The 20487-nt window shown below is 41.0% G+C and overlaps 1 protein-coding gene across 6 annotated transcripts in view; it reads left to right on the top strand.

The window, feature by feature from the left end:
• Nucleotides 1–14248, top strand: part of samd4a (sterile alpha motif domain containing 4A) — a 70408-nt gene extending 56160 nt beyond the window's left edge. For all 6 annotated transcript variants that reach the window (XM_080438918.1, XM_080438917.1, XM_080438916.1 and 3 more), the window contains 3 exons: nt 5768–5894; nt 11075–11158; nt 13468–14248. In XM_080438918.1, the coding sequence (XP_080295044.1) occupies nt 5768–5894; nt 11075–11158; nt 13468–13496 (240 nt within the window). In that variant the 3' untranslated portion in view covers nt 13497–14248. The remainder of the gene's footprint in view (nt 1–5767; nt 5895–11074; nt 11159–13467) is intronic.
• Nucleotides 14249–20487: the final 6239 nt, after the last annotated feature.

Raw genomic sequence — 20487 nt, 5'->3', positions numbered from 1 at the left:
CTTAATTGTTGTCTTTAAGATGGAAAACAGAAACATTGTTGGCATGACATTAAAAAAAATGTTGACATTATGTTAATAACTGATTAAAAGCAGCTATAGGAGATTGCTTTACTTTGAAATCTCCAAATCAACATTGGAGGCATGCTTTCAGCTTCCACAGACAAGCCTTCTGTTCAGTGACAGACAGTGTCTCTCGGGTGTGCTGTCTGCACAGCGCTCTGACAACAAAGCACTCAGAGTGCACTCCAACACCCTTGAAGAGAATTATGAATACACCCTTGATCAAATGTGCCTTAATTCACCCAAAGACAAATAGTTGTGATCTATACTATGAGAAAATGCTGTAGGAATGAGAACAATTAGAAGAGATTGCATGTTATAGTCAGGGAAGATTATCAGAATAATGTCAAATCTTGGAATAAATTCCTTACCAAGAAATTTCTTCACCAATGTGTTTGTAAAGGTGTCTAGTAACACATCTCACAAAGACTGAAATGCAGTTTCCCTAGGGGAATTTTTGACAGCTGCTGAAAGTTGGGGTACCCACCATAACCTTATGCGGGGAAAAAAATCTAAAATTTATTCTGTTTTAAGTAGCATGTGAGGGGTCAAACTAGGGTGTTTTTATGATTCTGAATCCATTGCAAGCATTTTTTTTGCACCGAAACCACTCCTTGGGCTAAAAACGCCCCAATCTCAATGGGCTTTTTACACAAAAAATTACCTGAAAAAGGTTGGCTACGGCCGTTTTTAGCCCAAGGAGTGGTTTTGGTGCAAAACAAATGCTTGCAATGGATTCAGAATCATAAATCCATGGTGGGTACCCCAACTTTCAGCAGCTGTCAAAAATTCCCCTAGGGAAACTGCATTTGTCTGCATTTGTCTTTATGAGATGTGTTACTAGACACCTTTACAAACACATTGGTGAAGAAATTTCTTGGTAAGGAATTTATTCCAAGATATTTTTAATATCCCCTGACTATTATTGATCCTGCAGGGATAAATTAAGTCATTACAGCCAAGATACATAAGAGTACTTAAAGAGGACACAAAATGACCCATGGAAAGACAGAGCGATCTGATTATCAAGCACAATCAGTAGCCTAGTCGACACAATTTTTTTTAAATGTAATTCTCCACTCTGGAAATAAACATGAATCCTGTCTTTGTTTTTCCTTCTATTGACACGACTGTGGGCTCTACTACTTTGATTTATTTTTTATTTTAGTTTGACTTGACATGACTTGACTCTACCTGCTGGTACAGATTTAGGTGATATACTGCGGTGTGTTATTACCCCCACTTGACCTCCTGCTACTCCGTAACCTGGAAGAAGTGAAACTTGACTGACTCTACCATGTACACGGTGGTTCTTCAAGACCTGGCTGGGCAAAGGTCTCTCTGGCTGAGGTCATCTCAGAAATAGGTTGTAGTAAAAATTTAAGTATAGGAAAAGCATAGCTCATTATTTCAGGAATACAGTACGCTGTATTAAATGTCAACATAAAGTATATAGCTTGCTTCATATAAAGCCCCCAAAAGGTACTTTTGTCTTAGTATATATCATTTTTTGTTTTACTAAAGAAGAACCATGTAGTTTATTTATAATTAAGAACCATTTTAAACACGAAACATTTTAGGGGCTACTGTGCCTTCATAACCTTGTTTCAATTCACACATTGACACTGTTGTTTAGGTAGAAGGTGTATTAGGTCATTTGCTGAAACCCTTAACTCTTTCACTGCCAAGAGTATTTTCATAAAGTACTCCCCCAGTGCCAGCAATTTGCGTTTTTTTTAATTTTTTAATTTTGTAATTTTTCATTCAAATAAATGATCTGATTGGGTTTTTAAACCCATAATACAGTTCTACCAGTAGAGAGCAACAAATCGACACATTGATGACCTCGCTAGCTCACTCGCCCCCTCACTCGCCCCCTCACGTCACATCCGGTCATAACCGGATGTTGACATTTTCGACAATCGTTGATCGGGCTAAATTACGATGTGATACACGACTACGATGACTGATCGTCACCCAGACCAAAGAGAGTAGACGTGGACCTCTCCGTTCGTTTTTTATACCGTGTGGAAAACCGTGACTTTCCCTATTCTGGCCGAAAATGACCGCGGGAAAAAAATGAGAACCGGAAACGGAATCTGCGCCATGAAACCGGAACCCAATGAGTCTGAAGGAGTCAGGAAGCGAAAGTGATCATGAAAAATAAACAGAATAGCGCGACCACAGTCAAAAGTAAAAACTCGGTATTTCTCGTGCTGGCACGGAGGGTACTCGGGAAAAACTCGGGATATCTCGGGGCGTGGCACTGAGAGAGTTAATACATAGTGCAGTTTGTCACAACAGCCACAGAAATATTTGGAGACACATAGTAGGTTTTGGGCTCCAGGATGTTTACGGTAGGGATCCCAGATAACGGAATTCTTCCTGCAGCGTGTGTACTCCCCAAAAATAGGCATTTATCCCACGGTGGAAGAATGTAGGGCGAGGAAGGGGGAACAGTGGTGTTTGGCAGATGAGGCGAGGTGGATGGAACTCGCGGGCAGGTCACCCCGCATTCCAGAGGCCCCGCGTCAGAGCTCGACGAGCGGAACCGACCGCCGAGCTCTGCGAGCGTGGAACTATACTCTGTGTGTCAGACCCCGACACAACCGCCATCGTCTCAACCCCCGGGAACCAGTCCTGTCTTTGTCCTCACACTTTCTCTCTGCTGCAAAATCCTGAGCGTCGTCGATTTAACTCTTTGAGAGTCTAAAAAGTGACCTTCTGTCTCGCGTTATTTCTGTGTCACTGTTTCTCTCTCCCTCTATTTCCGTCTCTTTACAATGGAAGGAAATACCTACAAGTTTGTTCCTCCTCCCCGTTCCCTCCATAGTAGACTTCCCTGTGTGTTGGATTGTAGTATGTGTGGATGTGTGTAGAATGAGAGGGAAATGTGTGAGTCATAGTTTGGGAGAGGTAGCGCGCTGCGGTGCTGGAGAAGGAGGGGCGGCAGAGAGAGAGGGCAAGAGAATGTGTGTGTGTGTGTGTGTGTGTGTGTGTGTGTGTGTGTGTGTGTGTGTGTGTGTGTGTGTGTGTGTGTGTGTGTGTGTGTGTGTGTGTGTGTGTGTGTGTGTGTGTGTGTGTGTGTGTGTGTGTGTGTGTGTGTGTGTGTGTGTGAGAGAGTCAGAGGCAGTGAGAACAGTGGACAGGCATTTCCTGTTTTTCCCTGGCCCTCTGTGCCGGAGGGCCACAAGAGGGGGGGAGAGAGAGAGAGGAGGAAGGGAGAGAGAGGGTTATGGTTATAATGTATAATATGCAGGTTACAGCGAGGAATTTGCCTTGGTGAGCTTCCGAGCCAGTCATTAGGTGTAAAGTAAACTATACAGGGTATGGGGCGGATGGAGAGAGAAGGTAGAGGGGAAGGAAAAAAGGAAATAGAGAGAAAGGTAAAATGTTGAATTTCTTGAGGTTTCAATGCTGCAGTCATTCTAGACTGGCCTGTGTTTCATGTGCTCTATTGATTTATGCAAGAACAAGTGAGCTGAGCTGCAGATAATGTAGCAAAACAACAGCAGTTGTTGCGAGCAGTACGGTGTTCCACGGTCGTTTCCTGCTTTCCATGATTGCATGGAATTATACAGTAGTTCAGACTATTATTCAGTCAGAGCTGTATGTATTTTTTGTCACAGTAGTTTCATCGTGTTATTTACTGCAGGGCTACTGAACGACGAGTTTCCTCGCTGAACTTGTAACTATTTATTTTTCCTTATTTTTTGGAGGGGAGGAAAATGACATTCCAGGCATTTAGAGAATGCTGTCGTCACTGGATCACTTCTAGTGACGGAGTGGTTTGAGCTCACATGATGGTTGCAAGAATCAAATATTAAACCCTTGGGGTTCTAGGAAGCTCATTTGAATCTGTGGCCCGTCATTCTACTTAGCATGGCTGTTGAGTAATCCTGCTGTGTGTGTGTGTGTGTGTGTGTGTGTCAAACATGATTTGTGTAGCCTGTTTCATTCACAAGGAAAACTCAGCGGGATGTTAGCTCTGTCATTAGCTTAGTTGCAGTTTAGAGTTTGAGATGAGTTTAAACCTGCTTTGTCCCGTAACAAGTCACATGGTCCCTTGGACATAATTGCTGTGTCCTCAGAATTGCTCAGCGGCGGTTAGGCTAAACCCAGTTGCTGTGTCTTGTACAAATCATTTAAGTATCACGAGAGGTTACTTTATCTGAGGTGTACCAAGACAAAAATTGCTTGGTATACATAATTCACCCTTTTGAAAGTCACTATGCTGTTTATTTGATCTAAAGTTTCTGTTTTTACTCTTGATACAAGCCATTTAAAATGTGCGCATTGATATCAATACGCCTGGGGAAAAGAATCCTATCAAGTGCTGCATTTTGAAATGGAAATTCAATTTGAAGAGGCTTTTTAATGATGTTACAGCTTATGTTCACAAGAGTTTTCACGTACATTCTCTAACATTTATTGAATATGGATCCAACAAAACAAACACAAAATATAAAGACATTTTGGGGGAAATGGTCAAGGTATATGTAAACTATATGGCCAATGTTGACAATGTACAATAAGTTAACGTAGTAACACTGGTACAGTATGGTCCTTTAAGATGTCTACAGCTCAGATCATTTTAAATGTTAACATGTTTCACCATGTATGGTGTTACTAGAAATACGCACAGCTGAGATGTATAAGCTGTGTGATTAGAGTCAGCTACTGTAGAGCCGTGAGCTACAGTGTGTCCTCAAGTGTCTCAAACTAGAAGCTGTAAAGAGAACTGTGTTCAGCCCCTATGTACAGTAGCTGCACAGAAATCCGTTTGTGTTACTGTATGAATGTCTTGAATGGCATGGCAGCCTACAGTATAACATGAGGACATGCGTGCTGTGCACATGCCATGTTAATGGCAATGGCAACAATGCAATGAGTGACACATAAATCCTCTTGATTGTTGAAAATGTAAGTGTTAGACAGACTATTATTATGTGGCGTTCCTTTGAATTGCCTGCGTTGAGTTGATTGGAGTATTTTTTTCCTTAGGGTTGGTTTGGTCATTTTTCACCTGAGTATGCCACTTACAGACTCAAAACTGGCCATAAGGGGCACACTAGGATGGAAGTTTAGCTGTGGTTTGTTTTGACAGAGCAATCATGTTCACTTACTTACTTACTACTTACTTACTTCTCTAAAAGCACCGTTTAACTGAACCTGTTCTAAACCAAAGCTAAGCTTGTCAAATGTTAACTGAGAAATGGGCCATACATGCTTCACAGCAAAAACCTTTTTCAGGGCAAATGCTTGTGAAGGGTGGGGATGTGATATCAAATGTATATTTGGATACTTGATTCTTTAAATTTGGGGAATTTAGAGGTGTCTGGATGGCATAGAGCAGTGTTTCCCAAACATATTTTTTTATGTGTCTCTAGGGATTTATGGGTTACGACGAAATACCTTATTATTATTTTTTTTTTTTTAATTATTATAAAATAAAATCTAATGTCTTTCTTTCAAATGTTTCACTGATTTACAAATGTTTTGTAAATCAGCTATTTTCACAATTTTTAAGTGAAGGGCTTAAGTGATTGATGTAAACTAATTTTGTGTGGTTGGGTCCTAGGGAGACACCAAATTTCTCTTTTGGGTCTCGAGCTAAAAACGTGAGAATCCTTCGCATATGCAGTAGGTAAAACACTGGCCTACCTGAAGTGTAAGTAATCTACGGTATGTGTGTTTTTCCTATCAGGGCCTGTGGTTTGCCAACCCCGGGGGCAGTAACAGCATGCCCAGCCGGACCCACAGCTCTGTACAGAGGACTCGCTCCCTACCTGTACACACCACACCACACACCATGGTTATGTTCCAGCAAGCCGGTAAGACACCGCACAGCCACACACACACACACACACACACACACACACACACACACACACACACACACACACACACACACACACACACACACACTATTAGCACCTTTTTATAGAACATTTGCCAACCATGGCTGTCACATTTACATTTTAATTAAAGTTGGTACTTTCCACCACACTACCAGTGGTGGAAAGTAACTAAGTACATTTACTTAAGTACTGTACTTAAGTATAATTTTGAGGTATTTGTACTTTACTAGAGTATTTCCAATTTTCAATACTTTCACTTCTACTCCACTACATCTCAGAGGCAAATACTGCACTTTTACTCCACTACAATTATTTGAAAACTTTAGTTACTAGTTACTAAGCAGTATATTACATTATAAAACATACATTAACCACTTTAGGCCTATTTCATACATAGGCTATTTGAAAATAGCAGATCTACAAGCTCACAACGCATCGCGATGCGACGCGTTGTGAGCTTGTAGATCTGCTTTTTTCAAACATTGTAGTACTTTTACTTTTGGTACTTTAAGTACATTTCGATATCAATACTTTTGTACTTTTACTCAAGTAATTTTTTTATTCAGAACTTTTACTTTTACTTACAGAGTACTTCTAGATTGCAGTATTGATACTTTTACTTAAGTAAAACATTTGAGTACTTTTTCCACCACTGCACACTACTATACACACATTTATACTGTAACATTACTGGAAAGGTGGTTTGTTCAATTCTTACGTTGAGGAAACGCTGAGGGGAAAATATCATTTGTGGGTTGCGTGGCGGCGCTATGTACTAAAAAAGGACCCTCAGTCTTAAATGAAAACTCAACATTTTACAGTGTAGCCGCTAGCCGGTCGGACTGATACCCGCAGGTGAGGAGCTCCCGTCTGCTCTGTGACACACACCTAACCTCTCCTCTTCTCACAACAGAGAGGAGAGAGAGGGGAGTAGAGAATGGAAGAGAGAGAGGGGGGGTTGATGGAGTACACTGGCACACTATTCCTCCATGCTCTCTCTCTCCTACTTTTAGTGGTGCCTCACACCTTCCTTCCATCCTTTCCTTCCATCCGTCCCTTTGTTTGACGACCTGCAGAGTCCTGTGTACAATACTTTCCTTCTAGGGTGGAGCACAGTGAGAGTACACAGTAAAATCCTCATTACCCATTTCTACACAGAGAGTGTATAAACGGATAGCATTTTACTGTGTATTTTTCTCTCAATCTCTCCCCCTCTCCCTCTCTCTTTCTGCCAATGAACAGATGAAGGGATTGATTAAGCTAGAAAAAAAAAGCAATCTTTTCTCTTGTTTGTGTGCTCATTTGAATTTGTTTTTTTCTGACGTTGTAGAGTGTGTGTGTGTGTGTGTGTGTGTGTGTGTGTGTGTGTGTGTGTGTGTGTGTGTGTGTGTGTGTGTGTGTGTGTGTGTGTGTGTGTGTGTGTGTGTGTGTGTGTGTGTGTGTGTGTGTGTGTGTGTGTGTGTGTGTGTGTGTGTGTGTGTGTGTTGGGGTAGTAACCGTGAGGAGGAGCTGAAGTGGGAGAAGGGATTTGGAACCTATAAATAGCTCAGTGAAGGGCTGCAGAGGCCAGGCCTAACTCAGCTCTTCACTCTGGCTGCAAGGGGATTTGCACCGCCTGGCCTGGCCTGGCCTGGCCTGGCTTGGACCAGTCTGTGTTGACAACTCGGCAAAAACAGGGGAAGGGAAGGGGGCTGCTGTAGGCTCGTAGCCTAATCCAGATAGACCAACCCATCCCTTCTATCCTCTACTCTCCTCCCCATGTATGAAACCTCACGACCACATCTCAGTCCAAGGACACAACTGGACCTAGAGGAGAGGTGGAGGGGAGGGAAGGTGTGTGTGCGTGTGCGTGTGCGTGTGCGTGTGCGTGTGCGTGTGCGTGTGCGTGTGTGTGTGTGTGTGTGTGTGTGTTTGAGATTGAAAACAAAGTTGTGCGTGGTCCTGTGGGACAGATAGCTTTCAGCTTGACACGTGTGCCCCCTGCCCAGACCACACACCACCCTAATTAATGCCCACAATAACTATTGCCACTGTACACTGTAGTTGTGTCATCAATACAACAGCTTCATAAAGTTGTTTCTTTAACAACATTTTTATTGGAACAAAGGATTTTCAATACAAGACAAAAATAAGGAAAGAAAGAAAGAGATACAAAAATATAATAAAAGAACAAGACAATACAAAAAAAAAGAAAGAAAAGGCTGCATTCAACAATTGTTACAGTTATTACTCTAGTACATATTTGTTATACATTGTCCATGGGCTGAAAGAAGAAAGACCACTTTTCCCAGTTTTTGTGTAACTTGTCCTCTTGTAGTCTGAGTATGAAAGTTAGTTTTTCCATAGTGTAGATTTCCCCTACAATGTCCACCCAATTGTCTTTTGTTGGAGGATCCTGTTGGTACCAGCGACGCGTGATCGCTTTCTTGCTTGCTGCTAGAAAGATTTTGATTAGGTATTTGTCATGTGTTAAAAAATCTTCAGGGATATTCCCCAATAACAACAAGGAACAAGTCTGAGGTATCTCAGAACATAGAATAGACACTATGGTGGAGTGAATATCCTGCAATATCTTTGAATTTTGGGACACATCCAGAATATATGAGCGTGGCCCGCTTCCATGTGGCCGCACTGCCTCCAGCGTGGTTGATCTGTTTTTAGTTGCTTTGATTTAATTTTAGGTGTAATTTTAGGTGAAAAATCGAACTAAATTCTTCCAGCAGAACTCCCTCCACATTCTTGAGTTAGTGGACGTATATTGTGTTTTGCACATATTTTCCCATTCATCTGCAGTAATATTAATCTCCAACTCCTTTTCCCATGTACAGTAGTTTTAATGTACTCTGTGGAGTTAGTCCTGGCTGATACTAGGCCCTTATATAATTTAGACACCGTTCTTTTGGATTCATTTTCATAGGCCTGGATAAATACCTGTATAAGATCCTCTCTTGAAGCTCCAGGTTCCGGTGCACTCACCTCCCCTATATAGTACTAACTAAAGTACTTTTTTGAAGATTTACTTCAGATTTACTTCAGTGTACTTTAAGTTATTCTAATGGATGACTTTCAACTTTACCAGGGTTTTACTTTTTCCACTAATGGTACAGTAACTTTTCTTGTAGAACATCCACTGTGCATTTGACACCCTTCTTTGCTCAAGGGAAAACGAGTTATGCTATTTACTGTACATACATACAGTACATCGTTACAGACCTAACCATGTTACTCCATCCTCTCTCTTTCACATCTCTCTCCTGTTGCACAAATGATCTCAAGTCCCATTGCAAAGCGTATTTGTCTCTCTTTTGTGTTCAACTTTCATTTATTGGCTGAGATTTGGGTGTAACCATGGGCGTACATCCATTACACATTCTCTGTGTCATGGAAAACGCCATATGTTACATATGGCCTTTTCATCCCAGTTCTGTGCATGTGTTCTATTAGTTCTTCACTGGTTTCAAACTGGGACTTCAACTCTGCAATGTCCATAAAATCTAGACCCAATACATTAAATAATAACAATACTCCACTATTGAGGTTGCTTTTCACGTGCGACCCTGTCAGAATGAAGCAATATCATACAAGAGGAGAGCTGTTGTACTAGAAAAAACTGAGTGTTAATTTAAAGAGTATGCAAATGGAACCAGATGGACTTATACAGTTAAATTAAGACTCGGGATTGGTCCAAGAAAATCACAGCCCTGCTGACATTCAGTACAACAGCACAACCTTGAGTGCAATGTTTTAAATTTCCCCTCCGGGATCAATAGAATGCTATCTAAATTATTATAATTTTCTCATAGCAGTTATCATAGTTTTTTGTCTATGGTGAATTAAAGCACATTTCATGAAGCGTGTTTTCGTAAATTCACACCAAGGACATCGGAGCACACTCTGAGTGCTTTCTTGTCATTCGGAAATTCAGTGTGTTTCCATTCAGAAATTAAAAGGACCGTTTGTCTCTTGTTGAGAGAACGAACACACGCTAGCATCACTGAATCATATTGTTAACAAGCCTATAGAGCACCGAAGTCCTGACGTGACTCGTTCATCCCCAGGTTTGCGGAAGTAATTTCTCTATGGAGAATAACATTGGGTCATCTTAGAATCGTCTCATATAAGAATTGTGGTCCAAAAATAAACACCGCGTGTCGGCGTTATTGTCAGGGAGGGGGTTCTGTATCGTTTATGATAGTCAGTCACTTATATTTGATACAGTCTGTTTCTGGCGAAAATGTAACTAATTTGGCGGAAGTAACATTAGCGTTTTTTCACCGTCAGTTGATGCTTCATATCCATAAGAGTCAACACGCCGGGGTCATTTGTTTATTTTTGGAACACAGTTCTTATTTGACGCGATATTAAATACGTCTATGGGATTCAGAACGGGGGTGGAAAACTGCGAACCAGGTAGACAAACAAAGGATGTGTAAATGACGTCAGACTTCGGCGGTCTATTTAGGTCATACTGTGATACAAAACCATCACGTTTGGCAACTATCTTACAAAATTATTATTAATGTTATTACAAAGTAACATTTGTATTTACATAGTTTTCCTTGTTGCTATCTAGAACATCTCTAAAATAGAATACATTATTTTCTATCATGATAATAATGTTTCTGTTTTCCATCTTGACACTCTGGCTAACAAATTCTCTTTCAGATATGACAAAATAATAATTATTTTTTATTTTTTTTAATCTTTAACTGTTTTTTTTATTTATTTTGTTCGAAACATACAAATCTGCAACAATTTATTTTGTCATAAACATACAAATCTGTAAAAAATAATAATACATTTATATGTTGTTGAAACAATGATTTTATGTATAATTCACATTATGTTTAAAAAAAATAATAATAAAGAGAGAAAAAGAGTGAAAGAGAAGGTCTGAAAGTAAAAGTAGTAATGGAAAAGAAAATAAAAATGACAAAATAATTCTATACTCTGCCGTGCTCTGATTCTACAACAGAGCATCAAAGTGAATTTACAAGGAGATTATTTGCAGTAAAAATGGTAAATGGTGCATTTATGGATTTTATCCAAAACGCTTTACATAGATTGTGCATTACATTCACCCATTCACACACACATTCATACATTGTACATACATTGTGTTTTAACTTTGCTGTACTGTAACTGTCATTTAGATCTTCAGTTGCCAGTGACGGAACCAGACATCAACAACCGCCTCGAGTCTCTGTGTCTGAGCATGACAGAGCACGCCTTGGGAGGTAACACACGCACACACACACACACACACGCGCACACACACACACACACACACACACACACACACACACACACACACGCACACACACGCACACACACACACACACACACACACACATACACACACACAACTCAATTAAAAATGCAAAAAAAAGTCAATTCCTTAACTAAAGCTAAAACTACTTATGCAATTGTAAAATGAATTAAACCTCAAGCTAAAATTAATATTTCATAGTGCTGGTCAGAGCATCACATGACATTAAATAGCGTATCCCACACGGGACCCCCCGCTGTCTGCTGACCATTGTGTATGTGAGTTTGGGCCTTAAGTTTGTCAGGTCATTCATTACTTCATTCAGTATTGTTAGTGATTCACTTAATTCAGTCATACAAGTACAGTCAGTAGGAAGTGGCGGTTGTGTCCAGGCTGTTAGTGTAAAGGTTTTCTCCGGCCAGTGTTTGACCGCATACTGTGCAGAGAGAATAAGAGAAAAGATGGGTGGAGGGGTGGAGGTGAGTGGGCGGAAGCAAGGGGCAGGTTAAACGGAGTAACCATTCCCACGTGAAGTGGAGTTGAGCCTGGGGTAAGCCTGCCCCTGCCCCCCCCATCTCCCCACCACACTACACTCCCAGGCTAAAGACAGTGAGCCTCAGTGCTCGACAGAGAGCGGGCGGACAAGTGTTGCTTTGTGTGCACGTCTGTGTGTGCGTGTATGGTGGTTAGCAGCAGGGGAAAGGCAAGAAGCAGAGGTGGGTACAGAGGGAGGGAGTGCCCCCAGCTATGGAATGCTAACTCAGTCAAAAAATGAGGCGCAGTTTACGGAGCTAGTTCAGGCCAGGCAACTCAAGGGATTGGGCTAACCGATCAGGTGACTAAGTCACATGCACTCTTCTCCTGGTCGGTGAGTTATAAGTAATGCTCTGCCTACCTGTTCAGTCTGGTTGCGCTCTTCTGCTGCTCTGACGTGCGACGCTGCTGCTGCTGCTGCTGCCGAGATCCTGCCGGATCTACTGCCCTTGCTTGCTACGTATGCTGCTGACCATGAATAGTCTCATCCCACCGCCTCCCCGGCATCCACCTGTAGGCTCTGTTTCTAGATCCCATTGGGGGTTTAATTCATTCCCTGTAAATGCTAATTGGCATGTAACATTCATTAAAATGTTATCCTTACAGGGAATGAATGGATTCAGAGGCCTGACGCCAAACTATGCTTCCTCTTGTTTCTATACCATGCTCAAGCTTGCTAAATATATATTGCTAATAAATATATATTCTAATCCAATCTAAGAGTTGTCTGACTGAACTACAGTTCCGGTCTCTCGCTCTTGTCCACTGCACCCACACGCCTCCACCCAGCTAGACAGCCAAGCAGAGAGGGCCAAGGGAAGGCCTAGGAACTGTACTGGGCACAAAGCATATCATCGCTGTCAGGCATGCTGTCGCATCTCCATATTTAAACTTTTTGTCTTTTCATAAAAGTCAGTGTCACACAAAAGTAGCGAAAATAGCTGATCTAATAGCTCAACGCATTGCATTGGGACATGTTGTGAGCTTGTACTGTATGTGTCACTACTTTTGTAGTGACACATACAGTACAATGTGTGTGTGTCCCTTACTGAGCAACATAGGCTGTTTACAACATTGTGGCTTTGACTCATTGCCCTTTGTTGCAGGTTTTCTACCTCACTTCTACCTGTTAACCGTCAATGTCCTGTCCAGAAAATAATAATACAATCTAAATAATTGTAAAATAAATGAATAAAACGAAAAATTGCTCTAGTCGAGAAAGGCCTATTGGTGAATGATAGAACCTATGAAATAATCTATCTGATAGTGTTTAGAGAAGTTGTCAAAAAACATTTATGTGGAATGGTTATCCAAAAGGCTTCATCGCTTTGTTGACAGATGTTTTGCTGCCACCACCACGCAGGTGTGGTCTTTGGCCCCTCACTGTGCACTGAGTCTGAAAGGCCTCAGTCCATGACAGTAACAGCAAACATACTGTATATGAGCCAGCACAGTGAGAGCTGCCCTTTCACTCACATCTTCACCATCACAGTTGCAAATGAGTACACTACTTACACTGTGTGGGGATCAGTGGTGGACAAAGTGCTCAACCCCAGTACAATATTTGTCTTTGAAATGTAGTGAAAAGTCATGTCAAGTATCCAAAACACAGCACATGTACTTAAGTACAGTACTCAAGTAAATGTACTTTGTTACTGTCCACCACTGTTGGAGATTACTGGTGGAGGATTTCACTGAAAGTTAAAGTCTAATGCATTTTGTGTTTTCTCTGTCCTTGTTCAGATGGTGCTGACCGCACATCCACAATTTGAGATGAGGACCGGAGTGAGAGCAGCGCCACAGTGAACACCCAGGATGGATAACTCACCTGGAGGTCACCAACTCTCCCATTCCCTCATCCTGTAGCCAATGGTAGAGCTCAACCAATGGACTGTGGGCGGGGTCTGAGTGACACAACCGAGTCACTCGGCACACAAAGCTTACACAAGCTATCACATTGGCACCTTCCACCGGGTTGGACAAAAATGTACACTTCCTGCTATCCCAGTATGCTCTCATTCCTCTGGGTCTGGGTGGAGGGAGCGAGAAAAACCCTTGAATATGATCTGGACAGTGTGCTAAGATCGCCCTCTGGGAGGACGGAGGAAGTACTGCAGTCAAGTAGTCAGCCCCCAGCAGAACGGGACGACCCCCTGGGACAGGTCATGCCACAGTAAGACTGGGGTGTACCTGAAAAAAGCCCTTCCGCTTTCCAGACTCTGGTCCCCCCACCTATCTGAGCATGGTCATGTCCTGATCTCGTCATGGCAGTCAATGCGTTTCAAAACCCTTATAGTACCTCAGACCCAAAAAGCAAGGCAAACAAAGAAAAAAACACGGGAAGTTTGTTATTTTCCTTTCACTGTCTCGACCGTGGATTTGAGCATTAAGTGAGAATGGCTAGAAGCGTGGGGGAACTCTTCGCTCTGTATCGGGTGGCAAATCATTTGTATTTTGTATGTATGTATTGTTTACATAATGATGCTACTTTCAAAGGGTACAAGAACATGTAATGAATTTTTCAGGTATGAAAGTTTATATATATATATATATATATATATATATATATATATATATATATATATATATATATATATATATATGTATATATGTATATATGTATATATGTATATATGTATATATATATATATATATATATATATATATATATATATATATATATATATATATATATATACCCCCTTTTTATTTACAGTGTCAGCATTCTGCCATGGTTGCTTTAATTCTCATGCGGTAGCCATCATTGCTAGTTTACAACCAATGTGCTTATTCCTTATTTTGCTTGCCAATTGCCAAGTTATGTTGGTGTGAAAATGTAACGAGAGAGAAAAAGTGAAAGCACAGCCAATGTATGAAGAGGGATGAGAGAGAGAGAAAGAGACACGAGGAGTCAAAAGAAAGACACAGGAAGTACTGTAGATGTGGTAGGACAAGGAGAAGAATAGATGTGGGTGTTAAGGAAGTGATTTCTGTGGAGGAAGGGGAAGTGGATGTCAAAACAAATGAAATGAAATCAGAGGCAGGACCTCTAAATGGCTAGGAGTAATAGGAGAGGGTGATGTCATGTCAAATCACCTTTGGGGGCCTAATCGTGTGAATGATCTAAGGAAGTGAGTTCGGCACAGTTGAATTTCAAATTGTTTCTATATAGCATGTGTCTTTGAATTAATAGCCTTTGTAGGTGCTATACATTGGGAGTATAGGCTTTTATGTTTTAAATGGGAGATTGTGTTGTCAGGGGAATCATTATCCGTGTTGAGATAATGGCTGGTTGTACTTCACAAGCAGGGTGATGTGCCAAGGCTGCATGTTTCTGTCTTGGAAGAAAGGAAGACAGTGGATGAGCTACGATGAGAGCTGAAACATGGCAGTTAGAAAACAGCAGGAGGATTTGGGTGGTCATACAAATCATTCTTCCTTGAAAAGCAACATGATATCCGCTATAGTCAGTCCATGAAGGGTATTGCTCCCAGAGATTGTCTCTCATTTGTGTTTACCTCCATCTGCTGGCCAAAGGCAGTCTATGGACGGGGCGGACACTGAAGTCCAATAACATGCAGGCACTTAGAAGAGGCCACCAGTCTGGAGACAGGTGATGTTGTCAGTAAACAGTTATCGCAGAAAATGAGGACTAGGGGAATCCTTATTTTTAAAAAAGTCTGTGAGAACTGCCTAAAATGATCGATGATCGAATGATGTAATATGGCTGTCTGAACAATCTGTTCCGACAGTGTCAGCCTACCTTGAATTTTCTTTAGCATACTTATCAATGTTATGTTCATTCTGTGTCTTAATATTTATCCTTGGTTTATTGCGTCTGGAAAGCAGACTTTATAAAGATGGGTTTATGTTTAAATAAGCTGGGTCGGAAAAACTCCACTGTGTCGAAAGCACATGATGGCGTTAACCCGTGGGAGACGAGCTTGTCGCTGTTATAGAACAGTTAAAGGAGTTTTCACAGATATCCACCATTTGCAACTTTCGGACTTCGGAACAGTTTGAAAGGCTGTTGTGAGTTGTACTGTGGATTACAATTGTTTAGTTTCTTTATTAGTTTCTTGTAATTCTCTAGTATTTCCTTTTGTATTCTGCACACACACACACGCACACACACACACACACACACACACACACACACACACACACACACACACACACACACCCACACAAAACACTAATGGCCACACCAAATCACGAGACTGTACAACACCCATCCATGCAGTATTGTTACAATCAACCCGAGTCAATGGAGCTCTTCGCTCCATTGCGAAGAGGAGGTGTAATGCAGAGGGAGGTATAGGCCAAAGCTCAAACACTTGAACCTAGGGGGTGAAGTACTGTAGACAGTATTGAGTCCTACAGGAGAGGTTGAAAAAGGTTTAATGGCAAATGGAATTGGCACATGGGTTTCCTCCCCACCTGCCCAAGAGGCAAATCACACACGAATCTCTCCCTGATTACTGGGGGGGATGACCTCCCTTCCTACATCACAGTGCCCCAAGAACAAACCGATCGTATAGCCCTGTTAAAACCAGCCCTTTGCCTGGAACCTTGGAGTCCAAAGGTTTTTGGCCAAACCATCTTGCGTCGTTTCAAAAACGGAACGTTTGTTTGATCGGGACTTGAAAGCTGTTGACATGCAAACAGGAAAGAAGCTCATGAACGCCATTGCAGCATCCATGCCACTCTTGGTTACAACCGTTCACATACAGTACACACACACACACACACACACACACACACACACACACACACACACACACACACACACACACACACACACACACACACAGATGTTTGTGTGTAAATAACATTGTGCAGCATTTGAGTATTTTGAGTTGTGCGCATGCACAGTGCTTATAGCCCAGAAGAGCGAGTCCGACATTAGTTGAACTCTCTGAACTGTAGTGAGTGTACAGTACGTATGTGAAATGGGATTCCACAAAGCACGTACAGTATATGACACAGGTCCATTTTATCGTGAGTGGGCCGCTTGGCACGTCATGCTTTTCCATGGCTACGCCTTGGGACATGTATTCAAGAGTCTTTCAGTGTCACTGCCATATAAATACTAAGTAGATTCAAACTATTATTTATTCATTTTTGTTTTCCATAACTGTTGTGGAGGTGATTCTTATAGTCGTCAAGTGTATTATTATTTAAAGTACCATATGTATTAACATGCTATGGCTGGTGACCATACATACATCTCAAATATTAACATAGTTATTTTTGACTTTTTATTTTTTTTCGTTTTGTATTTAGATTTTTAATCTCTTCTTTGTATCTTTATCTTGGTCTCGTTGAGACTGATGTTTTTTTTGTTTTGTTTTTTTGGCTGTTGCTTTGGTATATAGTAGGTAGCTGCCTGCATGGCTGAATGCTGCCATTATATGTAAGAATCGGAGCCAGTCACTCATATAATACACAATCTTGATGCGTTTTTGAGGCAAGCCACCAGCCGATAGATAAGACAAGGGATGGCGAGGCTTTTACTATACCTAGAGGCCAACTATCGCCCCCTAACCCCCCCACCCCGAGTAAGTAAGAGGTGCATGCTGGTTTCTGACAGCAATTCCAAGCCAAAGCTAGAAGAGCATCGTAATCGCAGTGACAGCGACAGGGATAAGCGTCATGTTAGAGAGGATGTAGCAGTAGACAATGAGAGCTACAAACATTTATTCAGCTGCGTGCGGCTGCTGCCTGAAGGGCGGGGTATACTTAGTTGAACGACCCTTTCAACAATTGTCACTCAACGGACAAAAAGGTTTCAACTAAGTATAAATGAGCCTTTAGGCTAGGGCTGGGCAATATGGCAAAAATCTATTTTCTTTTACATTTTCCAAACATTTTCAAAATAGTGAAAATTGCAGATTTACAAGCTCACTACACATGTTGCGAGCTTGTACATATGTAGTCATATCACAATATTGATATAATGTTGATGTATTGCCCAGCCCTACTTTAGACTTATCTTTTTCAACCAAATATGTATCTGAACCCATAGAAAACTTGGGCATTCCCAGAGAGCTTTGAACACTGTACACACTGCAGTATTAACGTTTATGATGCCACCTTGATATTCCAAAAAGAAAAAAGAAATATTTATGTAGTTTAAATGAAGACCTATATACTGTTTTTTTCCTTTTCGCTGTCATTATGGGATGCCGAGACGCATTTTTTTTTTTTTTACATTTTTCCATAACCTCGACAGCACCCGTTCTGTAACAAAGATTTACCGCTTGACTGTGCTTCTCGATTTTGTTTTAGTTTTATTTTATTATTGAAGAGCCGATGTCCTGTATTGACTGCAGGCTTGCGTATATATTTGAAAAAGAAAAAGGAATATTGTATGTTTAATAATAAAAAAAAATGCAGAAAAAAGGACAAAAAAGTGTAGAAGAAAAAACATACAACTGAAAAGTGTAATTTATATTTTAGATTTGCATGCACGAGGCTGGGAAAGTCATATTTAGAATAACAAATGGCAGTGCCTTTTTTTGTACTCAAGACATTTACCCCAAATGTAAATGGTTTTTATATGGACTTAAAAACTGTAATAATGTTACAAGATGCAACCGGTGTATCAACCAATCCGCTGGCAAGAACCGTGATGACATCATACGTTCAGAATTGTTTGGTTTCGGTGTCATCTTGTAGTAAAACTTCTTTCAGCCGCTTGCCTTCAAGCTGGCAACATTTTTTTTCTGTACTCTGTAGGTACTTCTTTACGCTGATATGAAGTTATGAATTATACTGGCCTGTACAAAAAAAAAAGTTTGCCTGTGATTGTGAGAAAGAATGAGTGTTTATATATGTGCATGCACACGGGTGCATGCATGTGTTCATGTGGGGGTTCTTATGTGTGTCTTCCTGTAATTTTGTCCATTGTACCACAATGCTGTGACTTGGTATGCCCTTATCCATAAAAAGGTTGTAACTCCTTTAGCGTGTGTGTGTGAATTGACCAACGGTTCAAGAGTTATAGGCCCAAATGTGAATCGGCCTGTTATAGCGCCACCATGAAGCAGATTTCAAAAATGTATGTTTGCACTTCTTCCTTGGCCTAGTGGGAATGTGTGCATAGTTTCACGGCCTCAGGATTTGAGGCATTTTGTTCAAAACGGGCCACTCCTGCAAACTTTGGAAGCCAATCAGGATGGAATATGAAAAATTGGACAGATCCATCTAGATCACATGACTATAGAGATAATGTGTACCGATTTGTCTGATATATGAACAAAATCTATAGGAGTAATATTAAAAAATGTGTTTTGCAAAAATCTGCCTCCCGATGGCACTATAACAGGCCGATGTGAAAGAATTGGGGCAGAGGTTCTGCTCTGGCCTCCAGGCAGTGTGTGTGCAGTTTCACGCCAATCGATCCCACGTTGCCGGAGATTAGCTGTACACAGACGGACGGACGGACGGACAGACATAGTCGACAGACAAAAGGGCTGGACTCGGTCTTGCCACATGAAGATCATGAAATGATCACACACATTCCATGATGCTATGGAACAGGTAGTGGTTGAAGAAGTACTCAATTACTTGTACTGTACAATTACAAGTACTTTCACTTGAGTAAAAGTACAAAAGTATTGGAATGAAAATATACTTACAGTACCAAATGAAATGCACTAACATTTTTCAAAAATGTTTAAACCTTTTTGAAAATGACAGATCTAGGTCACTTGAAAAAGCTCAGGCTGTTTTTGAATAGCCAAAATATAAAATAGTGTTTGTAATAATGAAATAACTAGTAAAATAAAACAGTGAAATACTTGTAATGGAGTAAAAAGTACAATATTTGCCTCTGAGATGGTACTGGAGTAGAAGGATAAAGTATACTCAGGTAAAGTAAGTAATACTCGAGTAAAATAAAAGTACCCCAAAATTGTACTTAAGTACAGTTCTTGAGTAAATGTACTTAGTTACTGTCCACCTCTGGGAACAGGGATGCATCTTTGAGGATATCAAGTTGGTAATGTATTTGCCATCACACAGTTTGGTCCATGTCTCCAGCAGAAACCTCAGCATGTATTCATTCTAGAATCAAACCACCCCAGAGGGTGACGTGCGGTGGAATGGAATGTGATCATGCTCCACATGTAAGATTTTCAGCTGAGTCATTCCCCCTGGCCCTGCTACACCCCACCATTCTGTAACCCTCAGAATGGTGAACACAATGTAAAGTTTCACCAAAGAATTCCTTCATTTTAGAACTCTGTGCTTCGTGGTTTGTGAAAGTAGTTGCGTAATACAGTAAACAGAGAACTGGGCATTTGAGAGAATTTGGCAATTTTTCCAGAGAACTGGGCACTTGAGAGAACTCGTCCTGTTTTGGGGGGAGAACTGGGCACTACTTGGGGAGAAAACATTATGTTTTCTGTGAACAAGCACACAGCAGTCACGAGAATGGTTGTCACATGTATAGCTTTATTTGTTGTCCTTTGATAAAAAGTATTTGAAATGAAAACAATACAATACAATAGTGGTGAAGGGGCCAACAGTACTGGCCAACCTTCTCAACAAGGCCACAGATATTAAGAGAAGACCTGTCTATTCAGCTATAACGCTCATCTTCTCCCCATCCGAAACACACACGCACACACAAATAATACATACTGTACATACATAGACAGAACCCCAGTGTACTGTACACAGTAAAATCCTCAGTGTTGTGTACAGATGGAGCGCACAAAAACAAATTCACCCACTTCTTTACACCTGCAAACCTGT

Source organism: Gymnoscopelus braueri (genome assembly GCF_963280865.1).
Source record: "Gymnoscopelus braueri genome assembly, chromosome: 1".
Classification (NCBI taxonomy): Eukaryota; Metazoa; Chordata; class Actinopteri; order Myctophiformes; family Myctophidae; genus Gymnoscopelus; species Gymnoscopelus braueri.
This window is presented reverse-complemented; position numbering and strand designations above follow the sequence as displayed.